The sequence below is a fragment of the Lactuca serriola genome, chromosome 3, assembly GCF_051521515.1.
Source record: "Lactuca serriola cultivar US96UC23 chromosome 3, Lser_US96UC23_V15, whole genome shotgun sequence".
Taxonomy (NCBI): domain Eukaryota; kingdom Viridiplantae; phylum Streptophyta; class Magnoliopsida; order Asterales; family Asteraceae; genus Lactuca; species Lactuca serriola.
In genome coordinates this window covers 74,525,623-74,546,852 of record NC_136410.1, presented here as the reverse complement: position 1 = coordinate 74,546,852, position 21,230 = coordinate 74,525,623, and the positions used below count along the sequence as shown (strand labels likewise).

Genomic DNA, 21,230 nt, shown 5'->3' with positions numbered 1-21,230 from the left:
GCGTTAGATGGAACTCTTGTACAAGCAGTCGTGCCTCCTAATCAACAAACTCGCTATAGGGGAAGAGGAAAAGATGAATGCTTTGAAAAAATTTAGGAATTTGTGATTTTGATATGATATTCACATTCGTATGGTCCGGTTGGGACGACATAACACATGATTCGCGAGTTTTGAAAGAAGTTGCATTTAACTCGACTTCAGGCTTTCCGTTCCCTCCTCCAGGTTTGTAATTCTTTTTAAATTTATTCTGAAATATGATTTTAAATTTCTATATATAATACTTCCTTCACTCATGTATATAGATAATATTTACATTTGCGATGCTGCATACACCAACACTCGTGGATTTATGACTCCATACCGCAACACGAGGTATGGGTTATCCGATTATCGACGATGATGTGCGTTAACTAAGGAATAAAAATTCAATCATGCACATGTGCAACTCAAAATTGTTATTGAATGCGCGTATGATGTTTTGAAGGAGAGATTGCCAATCCTAAAGAAACCGGCTCATTTTCCTTTTTCAGTGCAAAGAGATATAGTTGTTGCTTGTTTTGCATTCCATAATTTCATAAGGAAATGCAATATTCATGATGAGTTATTTATGGCGTTTGAGGAGAACAATGGTCAAGCACAAGGGGGAGAGAATGATGGCCAAAACATATATGATATGGAATGGGGTTCACAAGGCAACGAATACATGAATAATTTGCATGACTAGATTGCTAATCAATTGGGGTCAAATTAAATTTGTAGGATTTTATTTTGATTTTAGTATGATTTCATAGATTTAAAAATATTTATGTTTGATTTGGATTTGTGTTTAATTTTGATTTATGCTAAATTTGGATTTTATATGATGTTTGTATTTTTTTATACTTATTTAAGAAATTGATTAGGTTATTTTATAAACAAACACTTGAATTCAATAAAAAATAAAACAGAAGGGTAAAATGATCATTTTAATAATTCAGCACATCAATTTTGAGGTCCCACCCAAACAACATTTTAAACATTCAACTCTTACAATTTTAGATCCTCTTAGAAATTTAGATCTCCTAAAAATTCAGATCCTGCCAAACAGCCCCTATCGTGAAAATTTTAAAGATAATTAACTGATTATTATGTTAATTTGCCTATCCTTATCCATTGATTGGCTGAGAATAAGGTATACATCAATACAACAATTGTTGGTTATTATGATCCTAGCTCTCTCTCTCTCTCTCTCTCCATATATATATATATATATATATATATATATATAGATGGTTAGGTTATTTTGTTTTCACTATCTATTGTGTGCATGTATGATTGATTATGGACCAATCATTTTAGCTATTTTAAGAAAGTAATTAATGCATATTACATGTTGAAGATATAATGGGTAGTAATTACATCTTCAGCATTTAATATGCATTAATTACTTTCTTAAAATAACTAAAATGATTGGTCCAGAATCAATCATAGATGCACACAATAGATAGTGAAAACATTTGAACCTAACTATATATATATATATATATATATATATATATATATATATAGAGAGAGAGAGAGAGAGAAAGAGAGAGAGAGAGAGAGAGTAAGTTCAATTGAGAAAATAAAAAAGGTTGAGAATGACCATATTTTTGCTGCAAAACGCTCGAGCGTACCAGACCGACGGAGGATGAGTAATATTCATACATGAATATAAATATAAGTGTAGTTATATATGAATACACCACCTCCCTTCCGCCACCAACCACCACCACCGCCGCCACCAACCACGATTGCCATCTCCGCCACCACCACCTCCTCTTCCACAACCAACCACCACCAATAATCGCCATCTCCTTCATCACCCACCGCCGGTATATTCATATATGATCCGCTATACTTATTCATATATTAATATATGTATTCATTTATGAATACAGTTATTCATACGTATTTATAAATAAATATGATCTGTTCCATTGGCCCGGTACGCTGGAGCACTTAAGCGGCTGATTCGAAATGAGTGTCCTAGATTCATTCATTCGTTCTTAATTTTTTCTCAATTGAACCCTCCCATATATATATATATATATATATATATATATATATATATATATATATATATATATATATATATATATATATATATATTCTAATTGTCTAAAAATGTCGCCACTCATGCCTTTTTTTTCTCTAAAATATTTTTTAAAATGTCTATCTTTATGAGGACCATGGTATAACCTTTAATGATTTGTGAATAAGTTTATAGCACTGTAGTACATAGCAACCCTTATCAATAATTGTCCCACACCCCACCTTCCACTTCATTACATGCATATCCATAATATATATAAAGAATTAAAAGAGATTGTGACATTGTGCATCATGCTTTCATTATCTAAAACTACCAAACTAGATAATGATTACAACTGATAGAAAAATAAATATTCTTGATATTTTATTTTGAATAATTAAAATTCGTTCTTTGTTTGAATATTGGTTACTACAATTTTTGTTACTCAAAAATGTTATTATTCACTATTCTATTGTTTATATACTAATACAGGACTTGGCTTTCTTAGCAAAGAGTTTTAGAAAAAGAATGAGTTGTTAAACCTTTGGTTGTTTGAACTTTGGAGGTTTGAGTTCCAAGTTTAAGGTCCCATTTTTGATAATTTGGTAGAGGATCTTTTTGTGGAAATATGTCTATTGCTGATGGTACTTACGTGGTGGATAGTAGTATTTGATGGTGGTGACAATGCTAGTTACGTAGTGGTTAATTTTAGATGGTGGTTGCATGGTGATGATAAGGCCAGACGGAGTGAGTGCGGTCCATGCTGACTCCATCCGCCACATCATCACAAACACCACCCCTGGATGCGGTCCAGGTGCAGCTGACGCCTCACTACGTTTTCCAGGAGAGCGTTTCTTTCTTGAATCTCATTGGTCCTCGTGGTTACCGTTTGCAAACGGTTATTTTTCAAAAAATTAATTTTTTTTACCAACGCTATAAATACCTTATCAAATTAACCAAAAATACTCAGAAACATTTTTTTTATCATCTTCTCTATTTTAAAGCCCACAAAAATGTCATCCTCCAAAAATCCAACCAATAAAAAAACACCCACTAGAAAATCCACAACTTCAAGACCTTCACTCTATCAACCGGTTTATTCGTCTCCTTTCTACCACCACGGGGGTATGCTTCCCTATTTTCCGCAACATATCCAACAACCACAGCGTCCTACGCAACCATTTCCACAAACAAACAACCACAAATTGACCAAGATTTTGGTCCATTTGATTTTGGTTCCCAACCAGACTTTGTTCCACAAACACCCATTTTCGAATCCAAACCAGAATTTGTTCCACAAACTCAACCCTCTCAACCAGGAAATAAAAGAAAAGAGAAGGCAGAAGCTAAACCGTGGTCACCTCAATAAGAGTTAGTATTAGCACAATCATGGATTGACGTTTCAGAGGACGCGAAGACGGGAGGGAACCAAAAACATTATCGTTTTTGGATGCACATTAGAACTCGATTCCACAAAGAAATGAACTTAGAACCATATCGTACTAAACATCAGGTGTACTCAAAATGGGGACAGATGAACAAAGATGTCATGTTGTTTAACGATTTATATAACAACATGAAACGACAGTGGAAAAGCGACGAAAGTGACAAAGTGATTTTGGAGAAAGCTTTTAAAAAATTTATCAAAAAGATCAAAAGAAGACTTTCAAGTTTTTTGAATTTTGGAATCTACTCAAAGGCAACAAAAAACGACAAAAACTAAAAACAAGTGACGAGCACATCGATAGTGGATCAAAACGGTCAAAAACTTCTGAATCCGAACACACTTCAACGGATGTTCGTGTTGGTTTCGACCTCAACGAGGATGAGCCCGTTCAAGTGTCACCACCCCCCGATCAATAGGAAGGGACAAAACAAAAAACAAAGGCAATGGCAAAGCGTCGGAATCGGATGACTTGAAAGAAATGAGCGAGAATGTGCAAGGCATAAAAGATAGAATGGATAAATTTTTGCAACGTGCTTCGAATAGTCAGAGTCAGAAACAAAGGGACAACGACCTAAGAGTGTTATCGATGGACACGTCAAATTTGACCGGAGATGCGCTTCAAGTTGTTTTGGAAATGAAGGAAGACATGAAAAGACGTTACGTTAATCGTGGTTAATTTGTAGTTGTTTTCCAAATTTTTAATTATTCGATGGGTGTGTGTGTGTATGTGTTTACTTTGTAGGTTTAAGCTTTCTAGTTTTTTATTTTCTAATTTCCTAGGATTTTTTTTAATGTCATGTTTTTTCAAGTAATGTAATGGGTTTTTTAATTAGTGAAATCTTTTGTTTTTAATTAAAACAAAAATTTTTATTTATTTAAAAATAAAAATAATTAAAGGAGTGTGGCACCATGCCTTGGAGGAAACCACACTTTTGTGGTAGGAAATCATACTTTTGTGGTAAATTGTGACGTAACGTCTACTTGAAACTGCGGTTTTATGAGGGAGTGTGACACCACTCCGTCTAACGATCCAGCCTAAATAGTGACGGTGGTGGCGAGCACACAAGGTATTGTTCACCCTCCCTTCCTTATAAAACGAAATTAGTTAAAACAATAAAAAAAATTGTAAATTTTGTTTACATTTAAAAAAAATTAAAAAAAAAATATTATGGGACTAGATTTTGTTTATCCGTTTAATTAATTATTAGGTGTGAGGGTTGTAGTTATAATTAATTCATAAGTATATTTATAGATAAAAGTACAAAAATGGTCTATGTGGTGTGTGTGTGTATATATATATATATATATATATATATATATATATATATATATATATATATATTAAGGTTTTTAAACCTCTACTTTTTTTGCTTCGGGTTCTTTTAAACTAGTTTTGTTGCGGATTTGATGTCTCGGTAAACTGAACTGACTATAATATCATTGGGTATTTGTAACATCCATAAATTTCATAAAAATTTAAAACTTTTTCAACATACAAAAATCATTACTTATTACAAAATGTTTTCAAAATAGTTTCATATCAGAGTATCCCAGAAATCAAAATTATAAAATATTAGGAGGTGTATGATCACGCCTTCGCCATCCCGCGATACTCCGAAGTACCTGAAAAAAATCCAAAACTGTAAACCCGAAGCTTAGTGAGTTCCTCCCAAAATACCGGCACAACAAATAACACACATATAATAACAGCATACTATGGGCCCAATCAACCATCAAGTTGGAATGTCCCAGGCCCTCAACCATCGGGTTGGAATTCCAACATACTATGAGTCCAATCATCCTCGAGATGGTATATACCATCGGCCCACAACCATCGGGTTGGAATGCCCACATACTATGAGTCCAATCATCCCTGAGATGGAATACTCTCAGCCCATAACCATCGGGTTGGAATGCCCTGACTTCTTGGTTCTTGCACAAAGCAGATAAGCCTCAACCACAAATCAATCATGTGCACATATATCAGATAATCACATAACAGTCTACAAACAGACAAACTGATCTACAGATCACTAAGCATAGCAACATCCTATTTACCAGGATACCGATCTAATTGATCATAACCACATAGAAACATCCTATCTACCAGGATACCGATCTAACAGATCACACTAACAATAAAGCAGGATAACGATCCAAAGGGCCGACCTTTCTGCTTTCGACCCTTAAGTATAGTGAGGAAAACTCACCTCACAATGTTGAAAGGAACTGAAAGATCAAACTCTTGAAACACGGCTCCAAACACTAACACCTACTACCACCACTGATCCAATTCCATAAATTCCCAAATTACCAAGATACCGTCAGAAGCCAAACTTTGTCAAAGTCAAAGTCAACTGTCAAGATTAACAGTCCATGTTGACTCAACTCGTCGAGTGCAACTTACAGACTCGTCGAGTTCCTTCGGAACTCAGAAGATCGCGAAAACCCCAATCAACTCGTCGAGTTACCAGACAACTCGTCGAGTCCATGCAGTGTCCAGAAGATCAGGGAAACCCTAACCAACTCGTCGAGTTATCTCACCAACTCGTCGGGTTCACTCAGAATCCATAAAACGGGAAAAGATCATCCAACTCGTTGATTTGACTATGCAACTCGTCGATTTCCTTCAGCTCTTTTCATTCAGACGCTCTTAAGCTAAACCAAGGCTCCAAACTGTAGATATAGCCTCCTAGGGTGTAGTTACCACATAAAGTTGCCAACTTTACGTGCATGCAAGGCTTCAAGAAGCTAAAACACTCAAAACTAGCCTTAAGAAGAGGTTTAGGGCATGAAGAAGGGCCAAAGCTTCATAAAGCTTGAGGCTTTATATCCATGAGGGCCTAGAGGAGTCCAGATCTGAAGTTACAACTTCAAATCGTGCTTAAAACCATAAATGCTTCAAGAATAAGCTATAAATGACCCTAAATTCTTGAATGAAGATATCTAACAAGAAAATGATTGTAACATCAAAAAAAATTCAAGCCAATTTAAAACTTTTCAACCATTCGAAAATAATTAATTATTAAAAAGTGTTTTCAAAAAAGTTTCATGTTAGAGTATCCCAGAAATCAAAATCATAAAATATGAGGAGGTGCACGATCACACATTCACCTTCTCGCGATCTTCTGAAGTACCAGAAACAAAATCCAAAACTGTAAGCCCGAAGCTTAGTGAGTTCCCCCAAAATACCAGCGCCATGCAAACCAAAATCATATCATAACAAAGAAACAACATGCATAAGAGTCTACAAAATGATTGGATTGCCCTCACCAGGCCTGCAGTCTATCTGGACCACTCTCAGAACCTTCAGCATGTTTGGTCCGCCCACCCGGGCCTTCAACCTGTCTTGACGGTTCTCCGAGCCTTCGGCCTGACTGATATGCGTTACCGGGCCTGCAGTCTATCCGTATCGTGGTTATGTGTGCCTACAACACAAAGTAGGTCCGCCTCAACCCACCCTCAAACACAATCAACACATAGATAACAATGCTAGCATATACAATCAGTCAAACTGAACTAACAGATTACTAATCATAGCATCATCTTATATACCAGGATACCGACCTAACAGGTCGTTAATATAACATCATCCTATATATCAGGATACCGACCTAACGGGTCACTAAGCATATCGTCATGCAATAAACTCGGATACAAATCTAAAAAGGGCCAGCATTGGTGCCTTCGGCCCTGTTAGTATAGTGATGACAACTCACCTCGCAAGTAGTTGTGAACTGCACTTAAAGTCTCCGACCTCTGTCTCACCGAAAATCCCGAACTATCCAAAATAACGAATACTAAGTCAACACATGGGATATTAATCTTGACTAAGAAAATTCACACCAAAGTTCTACGGTTTAAAACCAAACCACAACCAAATGAAACCAAACTGAATCAAAAGAACCAAAAATACATACCATTATATACATCGAAAATACCAGTTTCTATAATTTCAAAAACCGTATTTGTGATTTGGGGTTTGATTTTAGCCAAAATCGAACGACGCTCATCCTAACGGATTTTTTTTTATTTTTTATTTTTTTTGAAAATGTGAATATATAATAAGGGGAATCTTATCGGAATCTACCTAATGGAAATCCCTCAATCTGGACTTTGAATTTTCAGAGACCATCTTATGAGGAAAATCCTTTATGAGAATTTTGTAGAACATCCATCTAAAGTCGAATGAAATTAAGTACCCAAAAAATCATTTTAAATGAGATATGCCCCTTGACTATAGTTACACGTTATGCCTGAGCCGTTACGTCCTGGATACATGCTTTATTGGGTTATCACTGGTCAAAGAACAAGCCAGAAAATTGCAGAAGTATTCTCAAGCCTAAACCTAGCTATACTCGAACTTTTCCTGGTCCATCCAGACTACACCAGGTATCAAGCCCAGGTGAAGTGATTGAAAAAAGAACTAGTTGATATTTGTTTTTTTGGATGTTCCCAATAATATTACTCCTTTCAAAAACATTTATAAACCGTTAATACATTTTTTTTTATAATTTATACTTTTCAACTTTATATTTCAATGGCTAGCTCATTTATAGGATTGACTAAAAAGATATCTCATTTTACTATATAAACACCCTAATTTAATTTTAAAATATTTTTATTTGTTGAAATTGCATTGTTTTCTAAAAAAATATCATAAATAGTAAATTATACATTGATTTTTTTAAAAAGTTTGGGTTTGTTTATAAGTTGAAATTGCATTGTTTTCATAGAATTTGGGTTTGTTTATAATAATACACGAAAATACGACGCTTTCAATATAGTGGAGTGTAAGTATTTTAGGTTTTTAATGTTAGTTTTTGCAATATTTGATTATATTTTTTTTTTTTGCAATATTTGATTATAATTTTTTTTATGTAAGTATGGTGTATGATGTGACATGCCCGTATGCATGGAGATACTCAATTTTCCCATTACAACAATGCTATAACACGTTGCAAAATGTTTGGATCCTTTAGATTTACAAAATTTTCAAGATGAAATGGATCATCAAACAAAATACTCACACACATCATAAAAGTTGGAAGAAATACAAAGTAATACGGCAACTCAAAACCATCTGCAACCTCGACCACGACCACCCAAATGTTGTCACCATTCACCATACGTATACTACGAATACAACTATATTTTGTTAAATCACCTCTAGAATATTTATATTTTATTATATACCTATTTATAGCTCTCATTTGTGTAAGTTTTTTCTTAATAATACATTGATCCAATGCATTTTGATTCATTATTCTTAATCTAGGTGGAGTTAATTGGTTACAATGAATATTAAACATACAAAAAATGGACAAAAATTGCCTGAAAAAACTTGTGTTTTTAGGGCCAAGGGCAACCCAAGAAAATCATGTGAACCTTAATGCTCTTTTTTTAATATATGGTGTGTGGGTCGGGACGAACCTTCCCTAGGCTTTAACCTGTGTCGGGGCAAGCCTAGCCGAACACCCATTTGGGCAGCTCTACCCTTGACCTCCGCCCAAACATTTGAAAGGCCTAGTGTGCTAAACAGTCATATTAAAGTGATATTACTAAATAGCATATGATACTAATGGGTCACACTAACAACAACTTGATACAATTGATTATTTATTAGAAATTGATTTTAATAAATATTCAATAAAACTGTTATAATTAAATTGAAAATTATTTATTTCATGAAAATAATAAATTCCATTAGCAAGTAACTTAATATATGTTATATGGTATGATTTATAAGTCATGTACAAACTTTTGGACTAGTTGAATCATTTTCTCTTTTTCCTAAAAGACAAGGTTTATTGTTTATAAAAGAGTTTATAAAAGTTTGACTTTCTTTCTTCTTCTTTATGCAATTTTCGAGATATGCATACAACAAAAAGAAATGTATTACTTGTCTAATCATGTTTTAAAGGCATGAGAGACATACTTATGACATGGAGACAAGTTTTTCTAAAGTTGAAGGAATCAATGGTTAATATGTAACACCTGTTTCAGGTATTAAGTAATATACATGAACTTTTAGGGTTTGTGCATGGACTGGACGAGTTAGATGCCCCAACTCGTCGAGTAGATGCCATCTCATGGACGTGGGGGCAGGACCTACTCGACGAGTCAGAAGTATCGACTCGGCGAGTAGGAGCTGAAGAGAGAAAACCCTAATTTTAGGGTTTGCACCCTATATAATCTCCTTAAGAACCTTGAGGCTGACCTTCCATCAGCCTCCAAACCCTAAGAACGTCTGTGCAAAACCCTAATCTCCATTCTCTTCCATTTTGTGAGCTAGAGTAACTTGTGAAGCTTAAAAAGGAGATAATGAGAAGATAAAGAAGAGCCAGCAAACCAAGCCCTCATTCTTGAGCTTGACCATCTTGTGGACTGTGGTAAGTCTTCAAGATTCAATTTTTACCTTATAGTATGGCTAGATCTTGAGTTTACTCCTTATTCCCTATCGTTTCTATTGATTGTATGCATGGGATTCATAAAGTTTGCAACTTTATGGATCTCAAGGGCAAAATAGTCCCAAGGCGGGCTAGATTTAGCTTTCGATCAAACGAGGATGCCATGCAAAAGTTGTTAAAGCATATTCCCCCCTTTTTTTGGCATTTTGACTTAAAGACATGCACTGGAAGTGCATGTCCATAAAGCTTTCATATTTGGAACGTTTTGAGGACTAGAAACTCCTCTAGAAAGGAGGGATTCCAAATCCCTAAAGTTTTGGGAATGCATGGCAAGACTTTTGAGCTCTCCAACCTTGGATAAGGACCTTAGAGCATTCAGAGTGGTTACAGAGGGTAAAGTTGGAAACTTTATCCCTCTGGACACCTTAGGGTTTCAAATCTAAGCCCTAGAGTCCTTGCATTTAGTGAATCATCATAATAAGCAAACAGGGAGAGGGGACTCGACGAGTGGCCCTAGCAACTCGACGAGTCAGATTGGGTTTCCCCGCCTTCTGGATATCTAGTGAACTCGTCGAGTTGATGAAGCAACTAGACGAGTTGGCTAAGGTTTGGTCAAATTTTCTGGACTCTAAAAGAATTCGACGAGTTGCTAGATGCACTCGACGAGTTGGGGTCAACATGGACTGTTGACCTTGACCATGGTTGACCAGAGTTGACTTCAAGGGTAAGTATGGGATTATGACAAGTTAATCTTATGATGCTTATAGGAAGTTGAGTTGGAGCTCTCCGTTGGGACTTGGATCTTATCTTTTCAGCACATCATTCGTGAAAGGTGAATCTTCTCACCATACCAATGGGTCTAAGGCACCAAGGCTGGCCCATTTTATGATATGTGGATTGCCAATTGACTATGTGTTATGTTAGTATGGCATTGTATGGAAGACCCCTGGGGTTCCCATGGCAGTAGGCTAAGACCACATGGGGGTTCCTATGGCATGTGGTATAAGACCTTGGAGGGTTTCCATGGCATCCTAGTATATTTTGCATGATTAGTTATATGATGTTTGCTTGGTAGAAAGACCATGTGGGGGTTCCCATGGCAGGAAGACCATGTGGGGGCTCCCATGGCAGATAATAAGACCATGTGGGGGTTCCAGTGGCACTAGGTGTAAGATCCTGGAGGGTTTCCATGGCTTCCATATATGTTGTATGCATGGCTTGTTTGATGATGTAGCTTTTATAGCTAATGTGATATATGTTATGTGGATTTGTGTGTAGGGTATGCTCTGGGGAACTCACTAAGCATTAGCTTACAGTTTGTGGATTTGTTTCACGTACATCTGAGCCAAAGGGCAAGGGCAAGGCTTGATGGCTCGGCGTGTGGACAATGTTATTCTATGAGAATAACAAAGAAAATATGTTGTTTGATAATGTGAATACGTTCAATCTTACATAATTATTGTCGTTATCACATATTTTCACTAATTAAATCGTCAATAAGGTTATTATAGACTTTTTTTTATTATTCTTATTCTGTCAGAATGTTTACTGAGTCGTATTCACATTACTAAACAATTTATTCTTATTCTGTAAGAATGAAAATGAGTGAAAAACGATATGTGAGAACAAAAATGAATAAGAATTAGTGAAAATGCATGAAAACGATGATAGCTGTGTGAGGTTGAACGTATTCACATTAATAAACAAGTTATTCCCTTAGTAATTCTCGTAGAATAGCATTGTCCAAACGTCCGCATAATAGTTATCAATCCACATTATAACCTAGCCCTATATATATATATATATATATATATATATATATATATATATATATATATATATATACTAGCCGTCTACCTGCGCAAAGCGGCGGGCAGCGAATAGTTTGATCTCTTTAGAGTTAAAACCATTTTGCGTTCACTTCGAGAAATGAATATTAAATGACATCTATTTTTCAAGAGCATTACCATACCATATTAAGGAGGTGTTTGGCTAAGCTTTTTTAAAACAACTTATTAGGTTCCGCACCATTATAAGTTAAAAAAGTGTTTGGATTAAAATAACTTATTCCGGTGGGGAACCTTTAATACGTCATTTTTTCATAAGTTACCCTACACTTACTTATTAACTTATAAGCTAATAAACTAATAAGCAATAAGCTTTTTTGCCAAACACCCCCTAAATGGTTATTACTTCCATTTATACATACCCAAACCACTTGTACTGTTTATCGTCCTCTTTTTTTCGTTTTCATTAATTCCTTTATTAATTTAATGTCCTACTAAGTAAAATGCTAAAATATATAAATAATAGTTTATAAAAATAAACCTTTAGAATATCAGGTGTTGTGATTCAAAAGTTGATAAATAGGCCTTTGAGAAGGCCAAAATACTCAGGTGTCAACTTGTTCATTGTGATTTTAAACCAAGTTTGGTCACAAATTAAAACATTTTCAACAATGGTATGTAATTCAAGGATTCATATTGAGTTAGGTTCTCGAAACCTTAAAATATTGAACAAAATCTATATAGAACCTTATAATAAGGACAATAATCATCATAATCAGGAAGTCCATTTGATAAAACTTGATATTATAAGGACCAATGATGAAAAATGTTTCATTTTTAGACTAAACAATATGAAAAATATACAAACTACCTTAATCATGTCAAATCTTGTGTTTAACCGTTCTTTATTGCAAAAGTAAGATGCCAAAATATACAAACTAATGATAATACAATGCTCTAACTGGCCCTCTTGGTTGAGTTCTTTGAACCTGCAAAACCAACACATTAAAGAAACATAGTAAAAACCTTTTTAGGAACAAACCTGATATAATAAAGCCTTCACCCAATATATTTATAAGATAAAAATACAAAAAGTTAAAAATTAAGAAATCAATTACAAGTAAGGATTAAAATAAAAACCTGTTAAGATAAGGCCTTTGCCTTATCCAGTCTCAAAATCATTTTCTTGATCCATTGTTTATGCATATTGATATCGTTATTGATAAAGCCTCTATTACAAAATGGTTTGTCTGAACCTAAAGAATATGTAGATCAAGATACACATGAATTTCTAGCAACCTTAAATGGTTAGCCCCAACCCTTTCAGAAGTTCTAATCAAATTTCCAATCCATTAATCTTCAATGACCAACACTATGGTTTATACGACCTTTTTTCAAGTTTCTAGACATCCTAGGGCAGCTTCAGCGAAGCCTTCTACATACATAATAATAAAATTAACAATGAAGACCTAATATCATTAATTATAAAAGAAGATCAAATATAAAGTAATAAAAACCCCAATTCTTGGACTGAAGCGACAAAAAAAAACTAAGAATGGGATTTACCAGTTTCACTTGTCTGAAAGTTAATCTTCAAGGGAAGAAGAGCCGTATAGACTTTCTAGTGGGCTAATGGTCAATTTTCAATGAGTTGAGGCAGGTGAGGAAGTGAGGAAATAGAAATCAAGGTATTCTCAGATAGATGGAGAAGATTAGGGTCTGTGGATTGAGAGTGAGGTTTTCTACCATTCCCAGAACCATCACATTCATAAGAAGATCCAAAAAAAATCAAGTTTTTTGAAATCAAAGCATGTGTAGGTCAAAAATGTCACCTGAAAGTGGAGCAATGAAAACACTTTGTTGACATATCTGCAACAACATAAATCCGAGCTTTCTGTTACCAAAAAATCACATACAAATTGATCATATGTCTAAATAAGGGGAGAGGTAAACAAACTCTTGAAGCTTTATTATCTGATGTGTAGCAAATAACAACTCCAAATAAGATCTGGGTGTTTTGATTTGCGATTCCAACTCAAGATACAGACAAATAAGAAGTAATAGGAAGGAGTCTCCTGATGCGGTGGTGTCTGATGGTTTTGACAACGATGATGGTTGATCTTGTGAATACAGTGGTGGCTGATGTTATTGGTGAATACATGTGAGAATATAGGGGTGCAAGATAACCTGAACGATTCGAGATCATCATTGTGTTTAGAGAGAGAAAAAAGGATTCAAGAAGAGGATTCTTACCTAATTATGATAGAATTTCATATCTTCAACATCAAAAATATAACATCCTATACTTTGCAAAATGTTGCAAAACCTCCATTAACAATAGATTCACGGTAGGCTTTATAGCAGGGGATGTAAGAAAAAGCCATCTGCAGGAGGGATATTTAAATCAACATGTATTTTCTGATGGTTTCAAATTTTGAATTATCCGAAATTCAGGGAACGAGATAGAATTTGTTGAGAAATATAAGGATTCAAAACACGGGTTAAAATTTAATATTATTTTATTGATGACTACTTGTACTATTAGCTTAATGATTTGAACGTCTTAAAAACATAATATTATTATATTCAATCTATTTTTAGAAATAGTGAGATTTCTTTTATAAGATAGTATATATATATATATATATATATATATATAGAGAGAGAGAGAGAGAGAGAGAGAGAAAGTTAGGTTCAAATGTTTCTAGCAACTATTGTGTGCATGAATGCACCAATAGGAATTTAGGAATAATTAAATATTTAAAAATTCTAATAAGGGTAATTATGTAACTTTAACATGATAATTAAAATAAAATCCCTTAATTCATGGAAATTATCATAAAAATCTCATTGACCAACTATTAAACCCTAGCTTCTCATATCATACGTATTCTACTTATGCCTCCTCTCTATTGCCTCTTCCATCGGCAACCACAAAATCGTATCCTTCCCCTTCCATTGACCTTCGGCCGCATCAGTTGAGTTTTGATGAACATGTCGACCATAACCCTGCTACAACCAACAAATGTTACAAGACTGAGGGAGTGAATGATAATCAAAATACCAGCACCAGTAGCAACAAATTCAAACGAATTCTATTTCTCAAGACGCCAAAAGGTTAGTTATATTTCCTCTATTTCTTATTCAACTTAATCGATTTCTTCTACCTTAATTTCTGATTCGTTGGAAGTTTCATCTTTGAAGAATCGAGACTTATTCACTTTAAGTCAAAATTGATTTATGATTCTGATTGAGTATGTATCGATTGATTGGTTTTGAAATTGATTTCTGATTCTGCACCTTGAATCTAATTGCTATCTGAAATTGCACATGATGTTTACCTTGTTGTTGAATCTGATGTTGATCTTGACATGTTAATTTGCTATGTGTAATGTGAAAGTGTAACTTCCACCCACCAGGTGTTCAACATAATGCCAACATTGCATCATTCTTCCTTAAACATTCTACATATTCTTATGTGATAATGATTTCTTTTGATTTATTCTAGATATTGTAAGTTATGTATACCTTAAATATTTTAAGCATTATGGTTTACGTTTATTTATTCTATGCATGGTGGTTTGATAAAATGTTCACTACAAATTATTCTACTTATTCTAATGTATGTTGTATACTAGTTATTCTAACTACTTTTACTTATGTTTTATGTTCTGTGTTGAATATTCTATATATTCTAATCAAGCTTCAATTGCTACAAATGATGAAAGATACACTATTACCTTTTTATAATATTTCCATTCTGAAAGAATAGTTTATTATATAAGAATATTATTGCTTTATTCTGATAGAATTTGTAGTTAATTAATTATATGTTTAATGTGCAGTTGTTACAAGTGTGTCACTACAAAGTATTTGACAATGAATTTGTGATAGAAATGGCTTGAAGAATGGCTTGAAGACCTGATGGGAAAGGCTCCTTGTATAAAATCATTCTCATGCAATACAATTCTGACATAATGTCAATGTCACAAAATGTCAATCTCATAGAAAGCTAGGATATTTTGAAGTGGCTTAGAGGTCAAACATACACAAGACATCTAGAATGTTGTTATTTTTTAAGAATTATACTTGTTATTCTTTCAGAATGTTTGTTATAATTCAATGAATCACAATCGTACAATGTAATTATTTGGTATATTACTAGTTCAATAATCGATTTTGTGTATTCTTTCAGAATATATTTACTAGTTTATGGTTGACATTCTGTCATTCTGACATAATAAAATCGAAAAATATGTTTACTACTTCATGGTTAAAACTCTATCATTCTGACAGAATAAAAATCAGATTTTTAATTTTAAATTAATTTAAAATATTTAGATTTTTAAAAATAAAGGAATTAATTATCCCTAAAAATCCGAAAGATTCCTTTTTTTAATATAGGTTAACTGACTAGAATGTTTTATGCTCAAATTTGTGTGATTATATGCTACATGTTATCCTATTCTACTATCATAGACCCTCAGATCATGACTTTTGATTATATTTCATCCAATGGTCCAGATCTGTGCATTCTGGCACACAATAATTACTAAAAACAAAATAACCTAACCCTATATATATATATATATATATATATATATATATATATATATATATATATACACACACACACACACACGGTGGAGCTAAATTTGACATATACAGTCAAATTTGGAAAATTGAAATTATCAATAAATAATTCAAATTAAGTAGCTAAATTAATAATGAAAATTTCCAAAATCCAAAAAATGACATATTATGTCATTAAAACGAAAGTTGAAAATCACGGAAATAGACTAAAATTAGGGTAAATCGAAATTTGGAGGCCTAAACAACGTAATTTGGGGACCAGTGCAGTGACTTGAAACTCCTCTTTGTCAATGTATCGTACGCCTTCAATATTCTTTGTGAATCAAAAGTTAAGTCATTTTAAGTTGGGCATCTTTTGGTTCTATTTATCTCTCACTTGTGAGTAAACATTTATGTCAAATAATCTATATGCTCGACCCATAGTTTTGTTTCTAGAAAAAGATTGCATAGTGGATGATGAAGACTATCCTTATTATAATATCTTCACTCTTTTCTTTTCTTAATCATGTCTAATTAGTCTAATGGCAAATGGGATAAAAACCAGATATTTAAAAGATTTTAGAAGATGGTCATCTTTCCTAATCTTCTTTGCATCATTGCATTATGTGATCCTTCCCTAGACAAAAGCAGACCATCGTTTTTATACAATATTATTAGTTATAAAAAATTGAAATGACAAGTAAAAATTGATGATACTGAAAAAATAAGAAATCAAATTTCATTTATGTATAGGCTGCAACACATTTGTGAGTATTCAATCATCTTTTCAGGGTAGTTTTAAACATATTTTGGGTCCGGACAAGAAAGCAAAAAAGACTCTTAAAATACAAAAAATTTATTAACTTTTTATGTCAACTTAATGATTGAAAGAAAATTATTTATACTATCTTCTAAATATAACATTTTTTATTATAAAAATCTATATATTAAAATATAAAAATACGTTTTTAAGATGTAAAATTATTTAAGATATCTTCAAGATCAATCTTGTCTACCATATCGTTAATAAAGCTCAATGTTTTGTACGGTCGCCCTTATCGTCCACCCTTTAGGACATTTATGTGTCTTCCTTTTTAGTTTCTTGAAACAAGCACAAATATATGAATGAGTATACATTTTATTCAAGAATTAAAGAGTAGTCGAATTGAAAGATGATACTAGGTTGATTTTATATCTCCATCTCTATCATAGTTTCAGTGACATCTTACCCCACAATGATTAATAAAGAGGGTATATGCATGGTTATTTTATTAAATGATCAGGAAAAAGAGAAGGATAAAAAGAATGATGGACCTAGAAAGATTCATTTACAATAAGAAAGAAAAGCATAAGAATCTTTATTAAAGTTGCCTTTTAACACTTTAACTAAAACAAGAAAACAAAATAATTCATCGTGAAGTAGCACCATAATGACCAGTTAAATTTGAATTTCTTATATATATATATATATATATATATATATATATATATATATATATATATATATATATATATATATATATATATTGTTTGTAGACTGAGGTTTTTTTTTTTTTAAACCGAGAAATCTAATTTACTCATAAACTAATATTTAATTTATTTATGTCAACGATAAAAACCAGGTGATACTTGGGCTAGAAGCCCGTGTAGAGTTAAGTAATGTGGTGTTTATGTGCAATTCAAAAATCAAAAATAAGGTCATATATTTACGCCTAAATATCATCTTCGTTGTCCTTGTAGAATCATGGGGGCTTTCACCCTATTTTAAATAATAATAATAATAATAATAAAATTTTGTAACTATTTGGATTATCTATAAGACTATAACCAAGATTCAAGTTAGCAATATTACATAATATTTATTTATTTATTATTGCGTAAAAAAGAAACATTTGGATTAAAAACTTTCCAAAAAAATAAAACTTCCATTAATAATCTTTTGTAGATTTTAGAATATTAATATAAAATGGATAAGGTACATCATTTTTTTTTATCTGTGTTTATGATTCATTTTACTTAAAAAATAAAAATGATTTTATTTTTTTTAATCGAAGAAAAAAAGTCATAATAAAAGTATAAAAAAGTCCAATCACTTTTATCTTAAATGGATGAATAGAAACACTAATGAAACTATAGATCCACCCCCCTTAGCTTGGTGTACACCGATAACAGGGCAATTCTATTTTCACTGCCTCCTTAATTAATAGATGAACCCTTACCTACAATTTTAATAAAATATTAAGCTCATGATATGATGATGAATAGATTATATGTAAATGATTAGACATAAAGATTATATAAAAAAACATAGTGAAGTATGTTCAATTGGACCCCGAATAAATTGATCAAGATTGTGATATCATCTAAGATCGTCACATCGATCCTGTGACATACAAATGTTGACAAAATAATTAGCGATCGAAAACATGTTAGAAATTGAATCACATGCATGACAATGACAAAAGCTCATGCATTTTAGGTTGTTAACATGTTGTGTGACATCTTTCTACATCATGTTGCATTCTTCAAGTGTGTATGTTCGAGCTTATAAACTTTTAAATTTTTTTAAAACCTCTCCATCATCCGAACAAATACAGCCGATCAACTAAAAAGGTAAATGTCTTCCACCAATTAGTGTAATGACTAACATGAGACATAAATCACAATGCTCCAAAAGTAAGAAATGTGATGTGCAAGCTTGAAAACCTAAGCATGCTCTTACAACAAAAGTAATTGCTTTTGTAATATTAGAAAAGGATGGGTATAAATGGGAGTGAAAGCAATCCATTAGGGCATCTTTGTACATAAGAGTCTTTTCACTTTGTTCTTATTTCAACTCTCCTTTCACTTGCTTCAATGTGTATCTTTATATCACATATATTGTCCACCAATAACATGAAAGAACCTCATAAAAGAAAGATGAAAAAGCTAAGCAACTTGATCTTGATGATACCATATACAGCTTCAGTGATGTCCTTGATAAAGGGCGTATGTGTTCATCCATGTAGCTTTTTTTACTTGCCTTCTGCATAGAAAAGAAAGTATTGTTGTCAAAGACGACCGAACGTACACTTTTCGAAATAGAAAAGAAAAAGGCAACAAGTGTTTCGTTTTGACTTTACTTTAGACAAATTAATCATCAATAAAGAATATAATGGAAGACTCGAGACTCGAAGAAATTATGTAAGTACCTTTTCTGTCACAAATTCTGGTTAAGAAAGATAGAAAAACAATAATCACTGCCACACCAGCTATGATTCCAATGATTATCGCCAATGTTTTATCCATGTCACCATCGTCATCATCTGCATAGTATAACTTTGAATAAATATATGCAGATCCCTTTTAGCTTAATTAATTTATATATATACATCTTGAATCTTTGTTAAGTTCATAACTATCTTCAAATACATGCCTTTTTTCAGACTTTTTCACTTTAAGAAAGGGCTTTGGCAATTGACATCATGGATATCAGATTAGATTGAAATAAGTAGTGAGAAAAAAAACACTTATAATAAAAATAAATAAAAGATGGGGTTCTAAATGTACGGATTAATTATATAATTAGGTCGGTAGGTCCATATGTTCTTGAATTAATATTGATTTTGCAATATGAAAATTGAATAAGTGGATTTAAAAAGTTTATTATGGGATATTAAAATGGTAAAATATTTAATTTGTCAATTTCAAAATCAAAAAGTAAGATGAGAATATGATTGGAGGGTAAGTTAGTAAATAACAGAATAATGAACAACATAAGGAGAAAGTATCATAAGCTCAATTCCATGCATACACATAAGATTTTTTTTTCAAGAAATGTTATGTTGTGAGTAAGAACAATAATACAGCCACCACAAACCACCATCTACGGCGGTGGAAGTGGTGGAGCAACCGCTTACCACTTCTCGAGTGGAACCCACGTTCCGAATACCGCACATAGCACTTCCCCAAGTACACATCACCCCAAGCAGATGCCCCACACTCCGATTTCACCCGCCCACCCGCCTCTTCAAGACAATCTTGACACTCACTCAAACTCAAATCTTGTACACACTGCGCCACACCCTGCACACTCCCGGACCCACCAACCCGAAAATATTGCCCGTTGTTCGCCGCCATGTAAGCCAACACAACATCTCTACGTGTCAAAATATCTGAATTGTAACCGATTGAAGATCCACACTTCTTGAACACTTCCATTTTGTCCTCAACCCCTAAGAAAGATGTGCCATCGTATTTTACAAAACATCCATCGAGCTGCATGGCCCCGCCAGTCGACCCGGGGCAGATGACCCCGAGTCGACTGACGGCGTGGGCCACACAGTCTCTACAGTCCGTGGTGCTAAGGTCACCACGGCACTGGAAGAGGCCGTAGACAATATCAGACTGGGTGGACCCTGGAACGGAGATTTTGAAGTTGTTGAAGTTGGAGAAAGAAGCGGAGTTGACTAAGGAAGTGAGCATGGAGTTGACATTGGACTCGTAGGGTGAGCCAGGGGTGAAACGTGGCTGTGAGCATCCGCCATAGATGAAGGAGTCTATTGCAGATGACGATAGGTGGAAGAAGAAAGTGGAGATGAGGCATGAAAGCCACAGAGCTTGTTGAAACATCTTTTTAGAACTTCTATTTGTGTGTGGGAGAGAGAATCATAACATATATATTTGTTGTGGAATTTGTAGGTGATGGGCAATAATTGAATGAATGTGGAAGGGGCAAATTTGTAATAAACTATATTAAAGTTCATTATTTTTATTTTAATATAATATATGATAAAAGAAAAGTAGATACATGGTCAAGTTTCATTCAAAACAATGTATTTTCAAGTTAAAAAACCACTCCGGAGTCTTGATGATGGTTAGAGAGGTTCTTTTATAAAATTATACGACATTGTTTTGGATATATGTGTTTTTTTTTCAAAAGTCCCTAAAAGAAAATCAAGAGATTTGTTATTTTCCTAGAA

At 33.4% G+C, this 21,230-nt stretch overlaps 1 protein-coding gene across 2 annotated transcripts; it reads right to left on the bottom strand.

Annotated features, from left to right (window-relative positions):
* Window positions 1–18,853: 18,853 nt before the first annotated feature.
* LOC145092646 (plasmodesmata-located protein 6-like) lies at window positions 18,854–20,925 on the bottom strand. Of its 2 annotated transcripts, none has more exons than XM_079030609.1 (3): window positions 20,169–20,925; window positions 19,461–19,574; window positions 18,854–19,291 (listed from the first exon to the last, which is right to left on the bottom strand). In XM_079030609.1, exons 1-3 carry the CDS (start codon window positions 20,878–20,880, stop codon window positions 19,284–19,286), a joined length of 834 nt encoding a protein of 277 aa, XP_078886735.1. In that variant the 5' UTR covers window positions 20,881–20,925; the 3' UTR covers window positions 18,854–19,283. The 2 variants fall into 2 exon arrangements, with proteins under 2 accessions (XP_078886735.1, XP_078886734.1); XM_079030608.1 differs by having other exon boundaries at window positions 18,876–19,294.
* Window positions 20,926–21,230: the final 305 nt, after the last annotated feature.